General features: G+C 46.8%; 1 protein-coding gene across 4 annotated transcripts in view; it reads left to right on the top strand.

Moving 5' to 3' along the window:
* Nucleotides 1-22,709, top strand: part of SLC4A5 (solute carrier family 4 member 5) — a 753,917-nt gene that overhangs the window by 589,295 nt on the left and 141,913 nt on the right. For all 4 annotated transcript variants that reach the window (XM_085633456.1, XM_085633454.1, XM_085633455.1 and 1 more), the window contains 2 exons: nt 8,628-8,696; nt 9,566-9,739. In XM_085633456.1, coding sequence (XP_085489582.1) covers nt 8,628-8,696; nt 9,566-9,739 — 243 coding nt within the window. The remainder of the gene's footprint in view (nt 1-8,627; nt 8,697-9,565; nt 9,740-22,709) is intronic.

Here is a 22,709-nt window from a genome sequence, read left to right as displayed (position 1 = left end):
GTAACAAAATCGGCCGAATCCGGCCCTCGCAAACTGCTCGCTGCACTTCCCCTCACCCCGGGGGGGGGGGGGGCCTAAACAGTTTGCCAGGGCCGGTTTCTGTTCCCAGTCCGGCCTGAAGGAATCCCCAACGCACTAGAAGTTGAGAAGAAAGCCATCTATGAGCACCTCTTCACTTAACCCTGTTTCTTGCTATCTGGAACTTAGGTATCATAGTCAACCACTCTGTTTTAAAAATCTTTGAGCGAACATCTGCTACATTCCAGAATAAAGGTCTAATTCAATTTGAAATTGAAATAAGTATGGTGAGGTACCCGTGTTAGGTGCATCAATCGTTGGAACCTTGGATGAAGAAGAAAGTTATTCAATGTCGTTTGGTTTGCCTGTACCAACACCTGTGAACTTCTTTATTCTTCAAGTGTGTAAAATTCTCTGTACTATTCTTAGGCAAGAACTTTTTAGAACTTATACATAGGGAGTCACTTGTGGTGGCAACTGAAGTACATCTGAAATGTGAGTGCATACAACTGATTCAGATTTATTAGTAATGTGCTCTTCAGCTGTCGAGCTCGCTGATGCGCTAACATGCACAGGTTGTGAAGCGGAGAGCAACATATCAAAGGTCTGAAGGACAGAGGAAATGTTTGAATGCATGAACCGGTTCTTGTCACAAGGCCCTATACAGCCAGTACCACCCATAGAATCATTATTAGTGCCGGTTTGTGTTGCTTAACCAAGCATTATAGTTCTGCTTTTGCAAGAAATAACTTCACATAGGCGAATTTCCAGACAATTTAATTTCTCTCGCAGATAATCAAATAACAGCCAGATTATTGTCAAGATTTTTGAGATTTGCACGTTGCCAACAGCAGTGGTGGTAATACCTATCTGCACAATATGCCGCCCCTGAGCCCTATGTACAAAGGAATCATCGATAGCAACCAGTGGAGCAGCAATTATTGTCCTCCTACGGCCACTATTTGAATCAGCAGGTTATCTATGAATATCTGCTTACACTATGATTTGGGGGGCCCTGTGAGTTAACCTCCTTGCCATTAGTCCTCTAATAGGCGACTTGTCTATTATTTGCGGAGCAGTGGCCCTCGCAAGTCTATCTGCCTGCAGTATATTAACAGAAGACACTAGAACCGGTGGTTCAGTGACCTCTTGCTTACCCATCTTGTGGAAAGCAAACTAAACCTATTCAGTGAATTTTTAACAAGCTGAGGAATAAGGACCTAGAGGGTAGGCCCAGCCTAGTCTTTTCTGGCCACAGACATGCCCGTCCTTGCCTGCACTTCGCCTAGGTGTGCCCCTGGCATATCCCCCACAGCAGGATTGAAGTAAGCTTTAGTGACACTGAGGGGATATTTATTAGAAGGATGGCCCAGGGCAGGGCAGCAAATTACTGTATTTATCCAATTCGTTGCATTCCTATCCTTTTCCCCTGCGCTGGTGCTGTTTCGGAAGCCTAGCGTCAACGCAGGCAGCCTTGCACGATGCGTTACAGGCAGGATTATTTTTGTGCAGGAAGCGATACCTTTCTGCAGAATGCAACACACATAGAAAGAGGAAAAACTAGGAGAAACAAATATATTTTTCCTTGTTAAGCCTCACCTGGGGAAGCTAAAGATTTTGACACATTCCCAGGTTTACAAGTCCTTGTAAATCTGGGAATGCATCAAAAACCATGAGAGTTGGGGGGAGGAGCCTAGCGCTTGACCAAGATGGCCGCGTGAGCTCAGAGCTCCCGAGACCCTCGCGCCCTCCGTCGACTATCCTGTCTCTAATCCTGTCGGTATGCATGGCATCGTGTGGATGACCTGTCAGGGAGGCGATTGATGCTACCCGCGGTCGGATCGCCCACCGGGAACCGGACTTATGCCTGGCGGAAGATTGCGGCCTATCTCCGAGGGATGCCAGGGGCTAGAGTTGGCAGGATGCCCGACTTCTAGTTGAACAACAACGGCCAGGCGAGGTGTGAACTGTCGGACGGAGGTCCCCGTCCTTTCACTTTCGCTTTCTATCCCTTTGTCAGCCCTGCCCCCGGAGAGCTCTTGGTGGCTTTATTACCCTATGGACGCTCTGCAGGCTACTCTGGTGGCCCACTGCAGAACTGATCACTCCTGATTCCTTTCATTGAGAGGGACCCGTCTTATCTGAACCGACCTGCTTGGTATCAACCATGTCGGGCAAAGCAGAGGTGGATCGGCTGAAGGCTAAGTCTACCAGGCGGGGAGCCTATACCCAAGTCAATAGTATGGACCGCTATGCTCTGCAGAAGGGATCACCGAGTGGGTCGAGCCAGTCGCCGGACACCCAGAAGGCGGCCTCGCCTTTGGCCCCGGAGCTCTCACTACAGGATGTCATGGGCGCGCTCGAAGGGATGCAGACTTCGATTGGGAGACAGTTTGATGCCCTGGCGCATAAGGTGGATGCCATCTTGGTGGATGTTAACCTGATCCGTGCGGACTTGGGCAAAACGAATGAACGGGTTAGGACCCTGGACCTCAAGACCACGGGCCTCACCGATGATGTCACGGAACTGCAGATCGAGGTTCGTAAGCTGAGGACCGAGAGTGATCTCGACGCCCGCCGGCTGGAGGACTTTGAGAGCCGGGCCAGGCGCAACAACGTGCGCGTCATCGGGGTCCCGGAGTCCTCGGATGAGGCTTCGGTTGACCTGCTTGTCGAGGACTTGGTGCTTAATCATCTGCAGCCTAAGGGTCTTGGAAAGTTCTTTGCGGTTGAAAGGGCCCATAGAGTGCCGGGTAGGAGGCCCAAGGTGGGTGCCCCACCGAGGCCGATCGTCGCTCGGCTCTTTCATTTTCGAGATCGGGACGCTATCCTGCAAGCATCGAGGGTGACGGGCCCGGTCCCCTTCCAGAACGCGTCGGTGAATTTCTATCCGGACTTCACCCAGCAGGTGCAGAGGCAGAGACAGGGCTTTCTGGGGGTGAAGAGGCGGCTCCGGGAGAGGGATCTGAAGTATGCCATGCTCTTCCCTGCCAGATTACGTGTGGTGCACGAAGATCGGACATTCTTCTTTGACTCTCCTGTTATGGCTGATGAATGGCTGGACGCTTTGCCCCGGCGACGGACGGGGGAGGACATTGCCGAGGATGGGGACAGTGGCCGGGATGGGCAGGGCTGATTTTTCGGAGCCGGTCTGACTCAATTTGGGTATATTTGAAGACTTGAATAGAGTGCAGTCAATGCGGAGGGCTGCGGGAGGACAAGGGGTGCTCTTTTCCTCCCTTAGGGTACTTTTTGTAGATTTTGGGTTTTGTAGGGCGACAGGCACACTGCAAGTTGGGGGGGCTTTGTAAGCTGCAGCAGGGGTGCAGGGTGGGGGGGGTTTCTGGGATTTTGGGTTTGTTGTTGGGGGGTTTATTTCTGCAAGGCATGGTGATTCTTTACAGGACTGTTCCATGGTGGCTCTTCGGGTGTGGGGTGGGCCTCTTTACGTTTGAGGATGGGGGGTAGGGGTTTAAGTGTTATAAGCTGGAATGTTAATGGTTTGGGGGATCGCATTAAGCGTGGGATTGTTTTGCAATTCGTGAAACGGTCAATGCCGGATGTTGCCCTGCTGCAGGAGACGCATCTTATAGGTAATACGTGCTACGCTCTGAATAGGAAGGGTTATAAATTCATAGCACATTCGGGATTCTCCTCTGGGTCCAGGGGTGTGGGCATCCTAGTCAGAGCCTCGCTACCATTTGAGGTGGACTCCACCATTGTTGATGATAGGGGGAGGTTTGTGGCGGTGGCGGGGCGGTGGGAAGGAAGAACTTTGGTTTTAGTTTCGGTTTATGTCCCGCCGGCCCTGCAGGCCTCCACGTTCACAGATCTGGGTAGGGCCCTGCTAGATCTCCCGGGGGGGATGCTTGTGGTGGGAGGTGATTTCAACGCTGTTGGCTCCGGCCTGCTGGATAGATACCCGCCCAGAGACACAGGGGGGGCTCAGAAGTGGCTTCCAGACTTCCTAGACACGCTTGGCCTGATAGACTGCTGGAGGCTCCGGCACCCCACACAGAGCCAATACACGTTCCACTCCGGGGCACATGGTAGTCTTTCCAGGATTGATTACCTACTCACTCTGGCTGCGCATGCCTCATTGGTCTCCGAGGCGAGGCACATGGCGCGTGGTATATCTGACCATCCGCCAGTGTGGATCCGGCTGGATCTAGGTCGGGAGGGAGGAGGAAGGGTGGCCCCTATCAACCCGTGGTATTTCCGAGACCCCAAGATGCGCAGCGCGCTGGTAAAGAAAGTAGATAATTTTTTCAAGGACAATCAGGGATTCGTGGACTCGGCAGTGTCGCTGTGGGAAGCATTTAAGACCGTGCTCCGAGGGGAAGCCCTCTCCCTAGTAGTAGCTGCCAAGCGGCGGAGAGATGGCGAGGTTCTGCAGGTTGAGGAGGAGATCGCGGCTCTGGAGGGAGCGCTGGAGGAGGAGGTTACAGAGTCCTCACTGCATGAGCTTTGCTTGAAGCAAGCTGAGTATAAGGACCTGGTGACGAACGCCGCTAAGACCCTCAGTAGGGAACAGCAGGGCCGTTTGTATGATGTTGGTGACAAGGCAGGGAAACTCCTGGCATGGCTGGACAAAAAAGAACGGGTCAATAGAGTAGTGCCAGAGTTGACGGGAGAGAGGGGAGAGGCGATTGTGGAACCTGAGAGGATTGTAAAGTGTTTCTCGGACTATTTCTGTAGGGTTTATGCCTCAGTGTCGGATAGGCCGCCCGAGGACTCGTGTGATCTCCTCCGCGATATCGAGTTGCCCTGTCTCTCCGATATAGATAGGGACGATCTAGATGGTGACATAACGGTTCACGAGGTGGCGGGGGCTATCCGCGCGTTAAACTCGGGCAAGGCCTCGGGACCGAACGGCTTGCCGGTCGACCTGTACAAGCTATTTCCGGATAGGGTCGCCCCTCACCTGCGCGCCATGTTTGTGGAGGCGCGGGGGAGTGGGACCCTCCCGTTGGACCAGCGACTGGCGACGATCGTGGTTATACACAAAGAGGGCAAACCCCGAGATAAGTGCGCCTCATATAGGCCTATCTCACTTCTTAACGCAGAGCCGAAAATTCTGGCTAAAATCCTGGCGACCCGATTGATTAGGGTACTCGGTGACTTGGTCCACCCGGATCAATCCGGCTTCATCCCGCACCGAAACACAGCGTTAAATCTTCGGCGCCTTCATGGTGTAATCGCCAGGGCGGACACGCTGCGTGAACCAGCTATTGTGGCGTCTCTTGACGCCACGATGGCCTTTGACACGGTGGAATGGGCATATTTGTGGGCCGTGCTGACCAAGTTCGGCTTTGGCCACGGTTTTGTGAGCTGGGTGAGGTTGCTGTATGAGGGGCCACTTGCGAGTGTGGTGGTGAATGGTCGGGCGTCGACTCCGTTTCAGCTTGGGAGGGGTACTCGGCAGGGTTGTCCCCTGTCGCCTTTGTTGTTCGCCCTCGCCCTTGAGCCGCTGGCTGCGTGGATACGTTGGCACCCGGATATACGGGGCCTTAGATGGTCGCCTGAACACGAGGACCGTATTTCGCTCTATGCCGATGATATCCTGCTGTATCTTGCCTCACCCAAGAAATCACTTATAGTGGTCTGTGACGTACTCACATCTTTTGGTAGGAACTCGGGTCTTGTTATCAATTGGAGTAAATCGTATTTGTATGTTCTTAGTGGCGAGGTTCCACCGATCCCTAGAACATGTTCGATACAGGTCGCTCAGCAGGGCTTCGTGTATTTGGGGATTTTTATCTCCATGGACTCTGCTGTGCGATATGAGAAGAACCTGCTCCCCCCCCTGGCACGCCTGAGGCGGGATGTTCAAGGCTGGCGGAGGCTGCCGCTCTCCCTCGTTGGGCGTGCGGCCCTGTTCAAAATGATGTCTCTTCCCCGCTTCCTCTACGCACTGCAGAATACTTTGGACTGGGTTCCGGCCAAATACTTTCGGGAGGTCGAAGGCCTCCAACGAGCGTTGCTTTGGGATGGGCGGCCGCGAATAGCTATTGCAAAGTTGACGCTTCCATGGTACGACGGGGGCATTGCGCTCCCAGACATCCGACGGTACTATTGGGCCACCCAGCTGAGCGCGATTAATCATGGGTTTTATGGCCCTGTCCTCAGCCCTGGGTATGCCATGGACAGGTGGTTGCTGCGTGGAGGTAACTACTACAAGGCGTTGTACTCGCGGTCCCTAGACTCGTCCCTCACGGGGCCCACTGGAGTGGCAGTGCGTGTGTGGAAGATGGCAACTGACTCGCTGGGCTGGAAGGATAGGCTCACCCTCGCTACCCCGCTGTTTGAATCGGAGAGACTGGGAAGGCTTTGGCACACAAAAGGGTTTGATAAATGGGACCTGATCGGCATCTCCAGGGTGGGAGATGTGCTGAATAAGGGGAAGGTGAAGTCCTTTGAAGAGTTGCAGACGGAGTATGAGCTGGGGCCCTCCGAGTATTTCCGATATATTCAGGTGCGTCACGCCCTCCGATCAGTCCTCGTAGAGGGTGAGAAGGTGCCTGAGTCCTCTCCTTTGGAGGACCGGGTCCTTGATGGCCATATGCCCGAGAGCACGATCTCGCTCATCTATAAGAAACTGATCAACGTCCGGGCGGACATGCTTTTGGGGCTGAGGGACCAGTGGACTAGGGATGGCCTCGAGTTGGATGATGAGGATTGGCAGTCGGCTGTTTCCTCTCCTAAGGAGGTCGCGATCCCGTCGCGTCTGAGGCTGGTGCAGCTTAAAATACTGCATCGAGTGTATGTGACAGGGCCAAGGCTGGTTCACATGGGATTCTCGGAGGACGGCCTATGCAGGAGGGGATGTGGTATGGTGGGTACTTTCCTGCATATCATTTGGGAATGTGGTGTTATTACGGAATTCTGGAGGAGAGTCCATGCAGTGATGGGGGAGGTGACGGGCATTGCTATGCAGCCGGAAGCGCGGTGTTGCCTCCTGAATGTCTGGGGGCCCACTGACCACGATGAGGCACAGACCCAATGGGTGACTCTGGGTAACATGGTCGCTAAGAGAGATATCGCGCGATTGTGGGGCTCCGCGGGGCCCCCCACATTGACCGCGTGGAAAGAAAATATGGACTGGAGTATGTTATGGGAGAAGACGGTCTATTGCGCTAGAGGCCGCCCCCGGAAGTGGCACGCCATCTGGGGGCGGTGGAATCAATACAGGGGGGGAATATGTCTTGCCCCGGATCTGGATCCTCCCGAGGAACAGCTTTCCTCCTAACCTTCTTTCCAGCTCAGTATGGTTTAGGGACTTTTTTGGCCTCTGCTGTCCCCCTTCTTCCTCTTTACACTGTACTGTAACTGGTAGATGAGTGGGGTCCGGCCTCCCCTGGGGGGCTTCACCATGGGCTTTCAGTGTTCTTGCCTTGCTGGGGTTTGTTGTGTGTTTTTGTGTTTAATTAAAATTGAACCTTTGCACTTCTCCTTTCACGGTACTGGGGACGCATCTCTGTTGCTATATATCGATGCTGCCGAACCTTCGGGTTGTCGGCTGAATAGCTGTGTCCTGACTTTTGAAAATAAAGGTTTTTAAAAAAAAAAAATACATGAGAGTTGCATGGGAACACCCACTGCAATGCGCATGGAATGCTTCCGTTGCGCAGAGTAAGGCAACACAGCAATTTCCACTGCGTTGCGTTACTCCATACCTGTGAAGCCATTCAAAGCCACGCAAAGCGCTTTCCATGGCTTCATAAATATGACTTGGGGCTTTGCATGGTGCATGTACCATGTGAGGTGGTGCAAGCATGGTGCAAGGCACTCGTAAATATGCCCTAAATGTTGAAACCAGAAGGAGCATCCTTCCACCTTGAGTCTTAGCCGCCTGGGAGTTGTAGTCTTGAAAGCGTGCAGCGCACTACAGTGACAAAACCAAGGACACCCTACACAGTGGGAATGAGAGACACTTTATTAACGCTAAGTGTAACATGCAAGGGGGGCTTCCTTTCACCTTCCCCCTCAGCCTTCTGTTAGATGTAGTCTTTTAGGAGTCGGTGCAGTCCCCAGCAACACAATGACAGAACCAGGGGTGTCCGCATAGCGGGGTTTAAGTGTAATTTAGTAGCACTAAATACCACAGGGTGCAGGGCCTCCTTACGATTTAATGGTAGTAGTAGTAGTCTTTTAAAACTCCAACGTAGCCCCTAACAACACGATGACAGAACCATGGGCACGGATTTACATTTTGTAGGATAATGACAACCGCCTGTGGTTCCATTTCAGCTGATATATGGTTCAATGACTTGTAGCCCCATAAGGTGAAGGGACCTGTCTAATTCTAATGCTTCTCTCTGTTACAGACACATAATGCCACCTGTGCCCATTTTATTGTTGAACGAGAGCGAGAGAAATTATGTAATGTAGTGCATGTGTTGTGAACTCCTCGAAAAACTGGCTGACTTTTTCTTACTGCCTAAAAGGTATTTTTGAACAATCACTCACATTGTTCAAATGAATGAAACACATTATTTAATTAAAATTTTACAGGTAAGATAACAAAGCATTACATTTGGACATTGCGAAAATATATGTGTATTTTAAATGTCATTATAAATGTTTTCTTTCATTTTTTATATATGTAGTACATCCCTATGCCAGTGTTGTACGGCGTTTTCCTTTACATGGGAGTTGCATCCCTAAATGGCATCCAGGTATGAGTTTTATTCTCTTATGTCATCTCTCTGCCCTTCTACTTCTTTACTCTTTCTTTTGTTTTGATCCTTCCCTTCTCATATTCTGCAGAAAGCTCTACTTTGTCTTGCTCATCTATGCAGCTCCCCTCTCTTCTCTACATTACTATTTTTGTCACCTCTGAAATCTTTTTTCTTTTACCCCTCCTGTAAAGTTCTAATTTATTTAGACTTTCTATTTTTGAATATATATTTATCTGCCCAAAGAAACACCAATATTACATTAAAAGCTATAATGTAAAAATATATTCTGCATGTTTTCTACGTGAAAGTTAAAATGTTTCTTGTAATGCAAAGATAAGCAATGGACACACACTCTGCTTTTTTGTAATGAAACTGTCAATGCATTACCAGAACAATGGAATAGAAGAAATTGCAAGCAAAAACGCCATACTCAAGAATGTGAAATCATAAGCTCTTCATTTGGAGTAACGGAAATACAAACCCTCTGATGGACTTTAATGGATTGGAGAATAACTCCTGATACCACAGCTAATCTCAAATGCTAGCACCACATTGCAAACCTTTTTCCTACGACTGAGTTTTTCAGGTTTGATTTGGACAATCTACCCCCAGAACTACATGTAATAATTTCATATAGCTCTTAATGCCTGTTCAGGGGAAACTTCTGTTTCCTCCCAAATTGGTATTATATTGAGGCCACTTTAATGTGGACTGTACTTTACAAAGTATTTAGATACAGCCTATATCCTCCTTACCTCTCTCTGAGTTATTTTGCTGACGTTATTGTATGAATAACAGACCCACTGCTTTTTAAGGTATCATATTACTACATGTGTGGTGTTTCTTGTTGTTTGTCATACTTACAGTTTTGGGATCGCTGCAAACTTTTCCTGATGCCATCAAAACACCAGCCAGATTATGCGTATCTGCGGCATGTTCCCTTGCGTCGCGTGCACCTTTTCACTGTTGTCCAGATTGTCTGCCTCAGTGTGCTCTGGGTCTTAAAATCAACAGTGGCGGCCATCATTTTCCCAGTCATGGTAGGTGAGCTCTTTGTGAATTTCAGTTGTGAACTTTTCTATCAATGAAAACATATTTGCACCCAATGGTCAATGTAATATTTCAATTGCTTTCATAGGAACATAATGGCTCAGAGTCACAAAGGAACTGCACATCCACAAAGACAATTGCAGCTGACTTTGCAAGTGTAAAGTACCAATTTGCAATGTACACAAGCGCATTGCATATCACACTGAATATGGTAGAGGACTAGCGTATTGTATCCCAAATACCGTCTGACTGACAACATTATCATGGGTTGTAGTTAATATTAGAAAATCTACACCCAATGGAACAACAATGGTTTTTAAATCAATATTTAGACACAATATTTCTGTTTTATGACATTTTACTTAAAGATTTCATGACTTACAAACCTTGCATGTCTGAAGGGAAAACAAGAGCATGGAATGACCACCTACTGCCATGGGCAAGTGGTAATCATTCACAAAGTGTAAGCTTTCAGTTTCTGACAACTTACACCTTGGGTGCAGTCTGCCCCCATCTTCCCCCATCTGGATGGGAGCGGACATTGCTCTTGTGTCCTGTTGCATGCTCTTCCCAATGTCCCATTCACATTGTGTCACTCTTCAATGCATTGGGAAGCCTATTTTTCTAATAAACAGGAATTAAAATGCAGGCACTTTGTGAACTTGAATGCTGAGACTCAGGTCTTCTGGCACATGCAGACATTTGTTCCAGAATTTGCAACTGTGTCAATGAGGTGCAAACCTGATTCCTACCGTTTCGTACTTATGAATGTTCTGATTGACTTAACTGTTCCATCCAGAGGTTGTATTAACTCATTTAGAACCAATTTACCACTACACATCTATTCTGGCAACTGTGTTTTCTTAATATGACAATTTTCACTCATCTTCTAACTGATTCTAAAAATACATAACATACAACTTGGTACTTATTGTAAGAATTATCGTCACGCTTACCTTCTCAAAGTACAGGGACATCAGCAGAAAGAGGTCTTAATACAAGTTATATAGAGATCTTTCAAACATCATGCATTACGGCCTTAGCTGTCCACACAAGTCGTGTGAAGAATCCTCAGAGGTAAAGAAGAATGAATGCAAAAAAGAGAATATAGAAGAGTGAATTCCCTGTATAATCTTGTGATCTAGCATAGAATTAAAGTTGTTGAAGTCCTTTAATGCCATGGAACAGGGGAGAGCTAAAGAGGAGTTACATGTGTTCTTGTTATAGATGTGCCACATGCAGTTGAAAAAAATTATAACTTGACTAAGTTTGTCACCTGTGCAAAACTTTGCTTGCGGGACAAAACTTCTGACAAAACATATTTTTGTTGTTCAATTTTCACACAAACTATTTTTGAGTTTGCCTACGAAAAAAAAATGGTTTTGCTGGGCTTTTGCCCTAAAAAACCTATTTTTGTGAGACTTTAATGACTTTTGTCAAGTTACATAAAGATGAATTTGTAATTTGGTTGATGCGACATTGCAGAAATGATTATAATGAATCGGGTTGAAAGCTCCTGTCTTTGGGAGACCGTTTAGGTAAATGTGCAGTAATTGTACTTGGCAATGAAACCTTTGTACAGTGTGTGCTGGTATGAGTGTTCTCAAACAAATCTGAAACCAGAAAAAATCTAGCATTTCAGCAAGGAGAATAAACTTGTAGATACCGCTGTAAAACGTGTACAAGAATGTAAGCATTTATCATTACAACTTCTCTATGTAATCTTCTATAAACCTCCATGAAACTCATTTCTAAAAGTGTGCTAGCTAAAGCCAAAAATAGCAAGTTTACTATGTGGTCCTCAGTGTGGAATCAAGCATGATGTCCTCACCTAAGCAACGTGTCTGTCCTAGGAGTATTAGAAAGGCGGCGGAGAAAGTCAAACTATGCCTTATTCATTATCTGGGTTCCAAACAGTTTTTAACAACTTTTTTTATTATTTTGATTGATAAGAGTAAACAGCATAGATGACCAAAACAAGTGCTATTCAACGTGGTAAATGAACAGTGCCCACATATTGGTGTTAGGGCACAGTAGGTAAGAGGCCATGGTGCTCAACAAGTCCGTAGTGATTTATGGACTGCTGGCATCCAGACAAAGATAGAAACATTAAAAAACACAAAGGCCTCAGCATGATGGTGAAGGTTAAATAAACACTTGGTTAGCAGGTGTAACAAGACACATAGAAATTATCTATGATCATTTCAGTCTTCAGTAAACTTATCATCTTTCCCAGTCCTGTGTATTGGGGTCGTTTCTGAGTTGGACTATTCTGATAGACCTCTAAGTCATGTCTCAATCCTGGCATTACTGCATACATCCATCTAAAAGCAACAGAGAGATTTGCCAGGATCACTGTTAACACCACTGCCTTTCTTTATACCTTAATGTTCACCATACACTGTAAAATACCCAGTAATCTGTCAGCAATATTCCCCTCAAATATCCTGACTTTTGGGCAGTCCCAGACTATATAAATAGGTGACCCCAGGGGATCTGCATGTATGCCCATTGCCATTGATTTTATGTAGGACTTGCAGAGTTTGATTCTTGGGGGTTTAAACATGGTCTTAATAGAACAAATAAAAAGCATGGTTCCAAAATCTCATGGAAGAAGCAAACAATTCTGTCAAATGCTTTTGATAAAGAACTTCTGTGAATGTATTGGCAACATAGATGTCTGGCATATAATAATGAAAAAGACCATCATTTTAATTGTCTGTAATCTATCGCAACAGGGTAATGCAATGGAGTGTTTTCATTAATCAAATAATCTGCTGTTTGCTTAATGAAAATCATAATTAAATTTAATAGAATCTCTAACTGAGTCTGAAGAACCCGGTTGGTAAGTATTTTATTTTTACACAATATATTATATTGCATGAACATAGATTTGAGACCAAATGTTCTTAAATGAATAATCTCAAAATTATCAATGTTAAATTTAAAACCAAAAGGACCAAAAAATAAAGTAACTACATGGAACAACCAGCATGGAGGTAACAGGGTCGTTATTGTAGCAAAGAATTTCATCAGCAAATACTTTTAATTTAAATCCATTACTTCCAAAACCTTAGATATTTTTAGTTTGTAGAATTTTGAAAATAAATGCCTCTCATGCTAAGAGACACAACACAAATAAGACCCTGTCTGGAATCCCTTTTCAAAGAGAGATGGGGTTTAGTGATGTACCCAAAGGATATAGTCACAGTGATGATTTAAATGTGACCCAATCAAAATTACTTCTAGTACACGTCAGTGAGCCAAAATAAATTTATAAAGTCAATTAGAAAAAATCGAACTTAACAAAACATTTAATTTAACAGATATCTGGAGGAACAAAATCCAAAAATGAGATAGTATACATATACCAGAATTTGTTTCTTCGGTGTGGGGTGTTGGTGGTCTAGGCAGTGATGGCGCCCTGCTGCTTATGTGTGTAGTAGGCTAGGTATCTAGTGCATACGGTGCTGATAGATAGGTGAAACATATAACCCCTAAGTATGTAAAGGAAAGGATCCTCCACAAAACAATGAACCAAATTGCTATGCACATGTATAAAAGTTCTTAATGAGAGTTCATAAAGTCATATGATCAAAAAGATCATTAAAGTCCAAGTGGATCTGTTCTCTGTCTTTTATTCCATGTAGCATCAAAAAGCAAACACGTGTTTCGTCACAGTGGGAAGTATCCCGCGACTTCTTCAGGGCTGTACTTCATATGTGTAGCTTCTTATATATCACTCCGCCGGTGATAATTCCGACCTGGCTGGTCAAATAGATAAAGTTTTGGTTCGCTCTGCAGTTGAATTAAATGGGGAGTATCAGAGAAGGCACCTAAGTAACGGTAATCCTGCGAGCAAGTTATAATGGTGTGTGTCTAAGGAAGCACCTAAGTGGCAGTGATCCAGCGTAGACCGTGCCGCAATGTCAAAGAAGAGTTAGATAGACCGCTTCGTAAGTTCCTTGATCTGAAAATTAGATCAAGCCCATATTACAGGAACAATCAACAGCAAGTACGCTGAGGTCTGTGGCGGCAACAGGTGCGTTCTCTGTTTCAGATCAGGAATTACTACTTAAACACATATAAGGGAATTCCCAATGCGAGCCTATGAGAAATGTAGGCCTCACAGTAGTGAGAAACAAAATAGGCTGTTTGTCACTACCCGAACATGGCAAACAATATATAAAACATGCTCTTCCTAACTGAAACGTGGCTGAACGACACCACGAACCCCGCTATCACCCTTGCCTTACCGGAGGGTTACAGTATTATCTGTGCCAACAGAACCAATGGTAAACCGGGAGTTGGTATCGCCTTAATCCACAATTCCAAATGGACGGTTACCCTCCCTCCTTTTGACCAAATTGAATGTATAGAAGGCCTGCCTTTCAGTGTTCAAAATATCCCCGTCCTCCTCTTGCTCGGGAATTCTTATCTACCGCCCCCCTCATTCCAATACTTCTCACTTACCGGCTCTGGCGGATCATGTTATTCAGCTTAGCACACGTTACGCTAACTTCACCGCTTTAGGAGACTTCAACCTCCATGTTAACAACGATTCCTGTTCGCACAGCAACTACTTCTCTACGCTAGCGGCCTGCAACCTAGTCCAAATAATAACCCTACCCACGCATAAAGCGGGTCACACACTGGATCTGATCTGTTCCAACTTACCATCTATTCGGGCGACTCCCCCTACCCCGATTATCTGGTCGGACCATTTGCTCATCCCGTTTGAGATTGGCATTCCCTGCCACATTAGACCCGTTATCACCCCCAAATCATCAGGCAGAAATTGGAGTCGCATCACCCCTGAAACGCTCCTGGAATACCTAAAAAATACCCAACCTTGCCTGTCGTCTGATCCTGACCTACAGATTGACCACTTGGACGCATGGATCGGTCAGGCCTTAGATGCTTTGGCCCCTCTTAAACCCATCAAAACCCACAGGGCTGTACCTTCAGCACCTTGGTACTCTGACGAGCTCCGGCAGAAAAAGGCCTCCTGTAAATCTCTTGAACGCCTCTGGAGACAGTATTACTCCCCGGATAGTAAAATCACCTACAAAACAGCCCTCAAAGAATACCGGAGAATGATCGAGGAGCACAAACGGGATTTTCTGGCCTCTAGAATCAAACTCGCCAGCAATGGCGTCAGGGAGATTTTCAATATAGTTAGATCCTTCACAGACCCCAACGCGTTGACTCGAACTCAGCCCGCCTCACAGTCGCTATGCGATAAACTCTCACAATTTTTCGAGGACAAAATCGAGACTATCTATTCCTCCTTCCCCACCCCCAACACAGAAGAACGGGAAGAGGAACCCACTATTCTCTCGCCACCGCTGTCCACCCTATTCGAATTTGTAGCCGTCTCAGAAGCCGTCTCCATGGCCGAACTACTTAAATGCAAATCAGGCTCTCCAAATGACCCTTGGCCAGCCAAGCAATATAAAAAACTAGCACCCCTACTTAATCCCTACCTGAACCACATTTGGAATGACTCCCTCAGAACGGGCAGTTTCCCTGCTAAATGGAAACATGCTTCTCTGGTCCCCATCCTTAAGAAACCCAATCTGGATCCGGACCTCCCCAGCAACTATAGGCCTATTTCTCTCCTGCCTGCCCCAGCTAAGATCCTGGAAAAGCTGGTACACTCTCAGTTGGCGAATTACATCGAATCCAACGGGCTTCTCCATGACTCCCAGCACGGCTTCAGGTCGGGCCACAGCACGGAGTCAGCCCTTATTGAAATGGCTGACTCGGTGAGGTGGACGCTTGACCGGGGGTCGAGGGCGGTGTTAGTGCTGCTGGATCTTTCAGCAGCATTCGACACCGTCTCTCAGAAGATCTTGCTGAGAAGGCTGGAGGACTTAGGTTTGGGCGGCGCTGTGTTGAAATGGTTCTCATCTTATCTCTCGGACCGCACACAACAGGTTTTCACCCCTCCCTACACTTCCCCCGCCAGACCACTCAAATGGGGAGTCCCACAGGGTTCTTCCCTGAGCCCGCTCCTATTTAATGTTTATTTCACCCCCTTGGCCAAGCTGATCGCCCAGACTGGGATTAAATCCACCTCCTATGCTGACGACATTCAGCTACTCTTTACCTTCGATACCCCCTCCGTTTCAGCCTTCGATCCGCTGAAATCCTGCCTTAGGGACGTTTCTAGTTGGATGGATGCCAACTCCCTCCGACTTAATGCAGGAAAAACGGAGATCTTGTTTTTCAACTCACCATCCCCTCTGGATTCTAGTCTGTGGTGGCCAGAAGATCTGAGCCAAGTTCCCACCCCCAAAGACTCGGTGAGAAACCTAGGAGTACGTTGGGACAACCACCTCAGTTTCAACACTCAGGTACAAACAGTAGCAGCCTCCTGCTTCGCAAAGATCAGGACTATTAAACAGCTTATTAATTACTTGCTGGCGGACTGCCGTAAGACTGTGATCCAGGCATTGATAACATCCCATCTTGACTATGCCAATGCCCTCTACCTTGGTATCACAGCAGGCCTTTGTCATAAACTTCAGACGGTCCAAAACACCGCCGCCCGGCTGGTGGAGAGAATCTCTGCTAGACATCATATTTCTCCACACCTTCGTAAACTGCACTGGCTACCCATTGCTAAAAGATGCGTTTTCAAAGTCATGACGCTGGCCTTCCGAGCGTCAAAAGGCAATGGGTCGGCCCATTTGAAAAACACCTTGCGACCGTATGTCAACTCCAGGACATTACGCTCCAATTCCCTATTTTTCCTGGAAACTCCATGATTTAAACGATCTTGTGCAGGTGGAAAAACCTTTGAGGTCTGTGCCACTCAGCGTTGGAACAAGCTCCCGCTAGCCTTACGCACCTGCCAAACAGAATCAGCATTCCGTAAATCCCTGAAGACCCATCTCTTCTTTTCTTAAACAGGCTTTCTGATCCTATGCTCTCTGTTTTCCAGAGTTCTCAGCGCCGGGACGCCTCGTTGGGGCAGCTGTGCGCTTTACAAAATACACAAATAAATAAATAAACAATAAAGGCACATGTCTTACTTTTTACTTACACAGCACCCTGCCCAATGAGTTACCTAGGGACAACCTTAAGTGTAATCTATATGTAGTAAAAGGAGAGTTTAAGGCTTGGCAAGTACTTTTAGATTCCAAGTCAAGCCAAGTAAACTGCACACACAAGTCCTGCAGTGGCAGGCCTGAGACAGCTTTGGAAGGCTACTTATGTGGGTGGCACAAGCAGTGCTGCATGTTCACTAGTAGCATTCAATTTACAGGCCCTGTATGCATGGGCTACCACTGTACAAGGGACGTACAAGTACATTAAATATGTCAAACATGTGCAAACCAATCATACCATGTTTAAAGGAGAGAGCACACACACTTTAGCACTGATTACCAGTGGTAAAATGCCCAAAGTCCTAAAGCCAACATAAAGAGGGTCAAAAAACGAGTAGAAGTTAAAAAGTTTGGTGATACCCCTGCAAACAGGGTCGGGCCAATAGTTATGTAAACATTTGGGTAGGCTGATGCTTTCAAGGCCTTAATGTACGCTAGTATTTTATTCCACCCTCCTAAGCACTGAGGAGTTGCCACCAGCAGAGGGTCCCACTACGCTATGTACTAATAACATTGTGGCTTAAAAAAGGTTACATCTGTAGATATTGTGTGTTACCTTGATGTCTATGTGACTTAAGAGTAGCACCAGTTCCTGGTGTGTTCACGAACACAGGGTTTCCAAGCAATGGCTACACATCAACTATTTGTCTTTCCGCGTGCACACATGCACTGCCAGTGGATGTAATGGCCATGGTCTTGTAGAGCATCTGTTTATAGCTATGTTTACTTCACAATGTGGACAGCTCTTGCCAGCGCATATTTGGTTAAACCTGGATATTGTGAAATTAAGTTTTGAATTTCCTATTTAACAACATGGATGGCTACCATTGTGCTCCTAGACCACACTGTTAAAATGTTTGGGTGAATGAGTGACTGTTTTTCAATAACACCACAGTTTTTGTGCAGTTACTCATAAATTGAGGTGTTACCACAGCACAGTTATGCTAATTGTTCATCTCAATGTAAGTTCACTACTCTCTGGTTTCAAGACTTCATTGAACCCTGTCCAGGCACTTGACTGAATAAGAGACAAAAATGTTTTAAATTGGCTGTTATGAAGAACATGTTCAACAGACGCAAGGTGAGAGGGATGCAAGGGTGTTTTTAGGTCTCAACTACAATTGGAAGACCTATAGTTTCCAAAACTAGACATATACTTAGAGTAGACTTTCGATCAACCCCTTCTTCATGATTGCATGGTTTTGTAACATATCTCAGATATGATGGCTTTCCTCCATTTCCCTGAGTCTGTCCCGCACAGGAGCATTTTAGTCTTGCAGTCTTCTGACTGAATGAGCTGTGTCCTTCCACTGCTGTCTTGACAGAACTCTTTTCTTTTTTATGTAGCAGCACTCCCTTTAAGTGGATGAGTTTCCTTGCTCTCTCCACGCATTTTTTCTTAATTTATCAACAGTCCAGTTTCACTTCCTTTCCTATTATTATGTATCTATTTTTTTTCTACGAGGACCTGGCAGCTGCAAAGTACTACCAGACATCTGTGCGCTTTGTTTTACTCCTCAGCTCCCTGTCCTACTCCCTGTTTTATTTTTTTGTCGTTTTATTTTTTATTAAGTGCCGGGAAGCTCCAAATTACTTCCGGGCTGATCGTTTACTTTTTTGTGTTTGTACCCAATGTTTTTATTTACTGTTTTTCCTATATTTTATCATTCAATTCAAAATATTTATTTGGCACAGTTACAGTGTCCATAGAAGTACAAAAAACACATCATCAATAAATATAAGGCATTAAACACAGCTACAATACAAGGTAAAAACTGTTAAATCACCCCTATTAGTTTACAATCAATCAATCAATCATGGCATTTATATCGCGCACTACTCACCCAGAAGGGTCTCAAGGCGCTTGGGGAGGGGGGTCTGCTACTGCTCGAACAGCCAGGTCTTGAGCTGTTTCCTGAAGGCGAGGTGGTCCTGGGTCAGCCGCAGGTGGACGGGCAGGGAGTTCCATGTCTTAGCTGCTAGGTAGGAGAAGGATCTTCCTCCGGCGGTGGCTCTCTGGATGCGAGGCACGACGGCGAGGGCGAGGTTCGCCGATCGTAGCTGGCGGGTGGGCGTGTAGAAGGTCAGGCGGTCGTTGAGGTACCTTGGGCCCAGGTCGTGGAGGGATTTGTGTGCGTGGGTGAGGAGTCTGAACGTGATCCTCTTGTTGACAGGGAGCCAGTGTAGGTCTCTCAGGTGGCTCGAGATGTGGCTGCGTCGGGGGACGTCCAGGATGATTCGGGCGGAGGCGCTCTGGATGCGCTGGAGTCTCTTCTGAAGCTTGGCTGTTGTTCCGGCGTAGAGGGTGTTTCCATAGTCCAGTCCGCTGGTGAGGAGGGCCTGGGTGACCGTCTTCCTCGTCTCGGTCGGAATCCATTGGAAGATCTTGCGGAGCATGCGGAGTGTGTGGAAGCAAGATGAGGAGACGGCGTTGACTTGTCTGGTCATCGATAGGGAGGAGTCCAGGATGACGCCCAAGTTGCGTGCGTGGTCTGTTGGCTTGGGTGCGGTGCCTAGGGCTGGGGGCCACCAGGAGTCGTCCCATGTGGAGGGCGATGGTCCCAGGATGAGGACTTCTGTCTTGTCCGTGTTCAACTTTAGGCGGCTGTTGTTCATCCATTCGGCGACGTCTTTCATCCCTTCGTGGAGGCTCGCTTTGGCGGTGTCGGGGTCTTTGGTGAGGGAGAGGATCAGCTGGGTGTCATCGGCGTAGGAAATGATGTTCAGGTTGTGATTGCGAGCGATGGCAGCTAGTGGTTTCATGTAGATGTTGAAGAGAGTGGGGCTGAGCGATGATCCTTGCGGGACGCCGCAGATGACTTCGGTGGTCTCCGAGCGGAACGGCGGGAGGCGTACTCTCTGTGTTCTTCCGGAGAGGTATGAGGTGATCCAGTCCAGGGCCTTCCCTTGGATGCCGGTGTCGTTGAGGCGTTGGACTAGGGTGCGGTGGCAGACAGTATCGAATGCAGCGGAGAGGTCTAGGAGGATGAGTGCCGCTGTTTCACCGTTGTCGAGCAGGGCTCGGATGTCGTCAGTGGCTGCGATGAGGGCGGTCTCGGTGCTGTGATTGGCTCTGAATCCGGACTGCGATGGGTCGAGGGATCCGTTCGTCTCGAGGAAGGCGGCCAGTTGCTTGTTGAAGACCTTTTCGATGACTTTGGCCGGGAAGGGAAGGAGCGAGATGGGGCGGAAGTTCTTGAGGTTGGTCGGGTCCGCTGTTGGTTTCTTCAGTAGTGCGCTGAGCTCGGCGTGCTTCCAGCTCTCCGGGAAGGTGGCTGTGTTGAAGGAGCTGTTGATGATGTCTCGGAGGTGGGGTGCGATGGTGGGGGCCGCTTTGTTGAAGACGTGGTGGGGGCACGGGTCGGTCGGAGATCCGGAGTGGATGGTGTTCATCATGCTTGTCGTGTCTTCGGGGGTCACCTCGGTCCATGTCTGGAGGATGGCGGCTGGGTGCGTAGGTTCGATCGATGGGTGCGGGGGTTGAGCGCCGAAACTGTTGTGGATGTCGGCGATCTTGCGGTGGAAGTACGAGGCGAGGGAGTCGCAGAGGTCCTGTGAGGGGGTGATGTCGTTGTTGCCGGTGCTGGGGTTGGAGAATTCCTTGACGATGTTGAAGAGCTCCTTGCACTACAATACAGTGCTTTTCCTAAAATGTATGGCACCCCATATACAGAGAGCAGTGTTTAAACATATACAAAAGGATTCTCTAGTGTAAATATATAGCTTAAAGCAGCTTTAAAGTCTCTGATGTTTTGTGCAAGAAAAATTGGTTTTAAATAATGTCTCCTCAAACCTATATAAAAACCACAACATAGGATAAAGTGCTGTCTGCTTTGTATCGATACACTGTCACAAGGGCAGGGAGTTGTCACTAATAGGCATTGTTTCATATCAGATAAGGTAAACAAATGATGGGCAGTGCACAGCCATAGTCTGTTTACCCGATTAAGATTGGCCTCCCTCAGACAGATCATTCAATATATTTGAAAAAGCTGTGTGCTTCTTAGATTCTTCACACATTCTATGTTCCAGTCTACAGTTCATAAAGTAAGCCTTGATTAATCTCTTCTCGGTGAAAAGGCTTCTTCGGGATCACTCAAGACAGGTAAATCAAACAATAAACTGAAAGATTCATTTATGTATGACAACCATGGAATTTTAAGTACATGATCTAGAGCTAGGCAATCAGAAGTAATGGACTTAGTAAAAGTGGGTTCAGTTTTTGTCCAAATAGACTGCCAGAGTAGTAAGGGTTTTAGAGCGAATGTGTCCTCCAGAAAGTGTAGCCTAGTTTCCTTGTGGACTATGAAGGATGATGCAGATCCAGGTACACACAACATATGCTTGCAGAAGAAGGTCTCCTCCACTTGAAGTGGTTTGCAGAGTGTATAATCCCATAAACCTTCCCCAAAAGTAACGGTTAAAAACCTCTCACTTTATATATTTCAACCATTTCCTTGACTGGTCGACTGCCAAGTTTATGGGGAAACCTAAATACTCCCTCACATATCTGACTCACATTCGGCTAAGTATTTAAAACATGTGCCCAGGTTGAGTTGTTAGAAAATAAAATCCCTAAATAGCAAAAGGTGTTAACGCTTGCATTCTGTGGACCCACAATATAAAAGGTCCTGCACTTTTTCTTCTTTTTCCTGCAGACATCGTAAAAGTTTTTGCCTTATTAATTTTCATTTTTCTGGATGCCATAAAATTCCTAAAGGTGTTCATCAATTTTTGTAGGCCGACAGTCATTCTTGATCACAGGACTGGCACACAACAGAACAAGATCTTAAATATCGGACTGTGGATGATAGGTTTTTATACAGGCGTGCTAGGAAGCTAATTGTATTTCTCGGGCGCCCTGGAAATCAAGGTAGCCCAAAATATCAAATGGTCAACCAAGTCGAAGGCGCTAGTTAGTTTGGCGAAACATGGGTAATGGGACCGAATTTTAGCTTTGGTGTACTTCCGTATGAGCAGATTTACACATTTCTCTACAGACCTTCATCCTCTCCTACACCCGAATTGTACATCTGATATAATGGATGTACTCTCAGCCTAATCCTCTAATCTCTGTAGATGGACCTTTTCCATTAATTTGGCATAGGAATCTAGGAGAGGGATAGGGCGATAACATTTCGGATCAGACGTATTTCCCTTCTTAAAGATGGTGGTTATGGTTGAAATGGCCCAAGAGGGGAGAATCAAACCCTCAGCATTAGCATTGACTACCCTGAATGCATCAATTGGTACCCCATCTAGACCTGGCGTCTTCCCTCCCGCACTCATGTTTATGGCAAGAAGGACATCCTCCAGAGCAATGTAAAGTGGAATCTGGGGCTTAAGTGACACTCCCGTGTCCATTGCTGATGGTTTACCTACCATATGAGAGTTTAAAATACCCATAAAATGGGTCACCCATGCATCACAGGATACCAAAGAGGTAGGTTCAGGCAATATGTCGTCTTTTAGAAAAGGGGATTTCTCAGTATGCCATATTAGAGTCAAATCCTTTGTCTCAGTGGCCTGAGCCAAATTTGAACAAGCCTCCTCTTGTAATATCCTCTTTCTGGCAGCAAGTACCTGCTTGTAATTCTTGCAAAGGTACTTGATGGCTGAAAAATCCCTAGGAGATCCATGAAGAGCCTCCCTTAAGAGTTTCGATGCCTGAGTGCATGAATGATCAAACCAGACCCGTCTTCCAGTACTCTCGAGTTTTAAAGGTCTTGTAAGTAGTGATTTGAGTGAACAGGTAATCTACCCAAAAGCCTTCAATATCCCATTGTGGTCCAGCTCCCTCTCTAAATTGTAAATGTATTCACCAGGGTTCAAGGTTAGCAATTCC

This window comes from Triturus cristatus, chromosome 11 (assembly GCF_964204655.1).
Source record: "Triturus cristatus chromosome 11, aTriCri1.1, whole genome shotgun sequence".
In the NCBI taxonomy this organism is placed as follows: Eukaryota; Metazoa; Chordata; class Amphibia; order Caudata; family Salamandridae; genus Triturus; species Triturus cristatus.
This window is presented reverse-complemented; position numbering and strand designations above follow the sequence as displayed.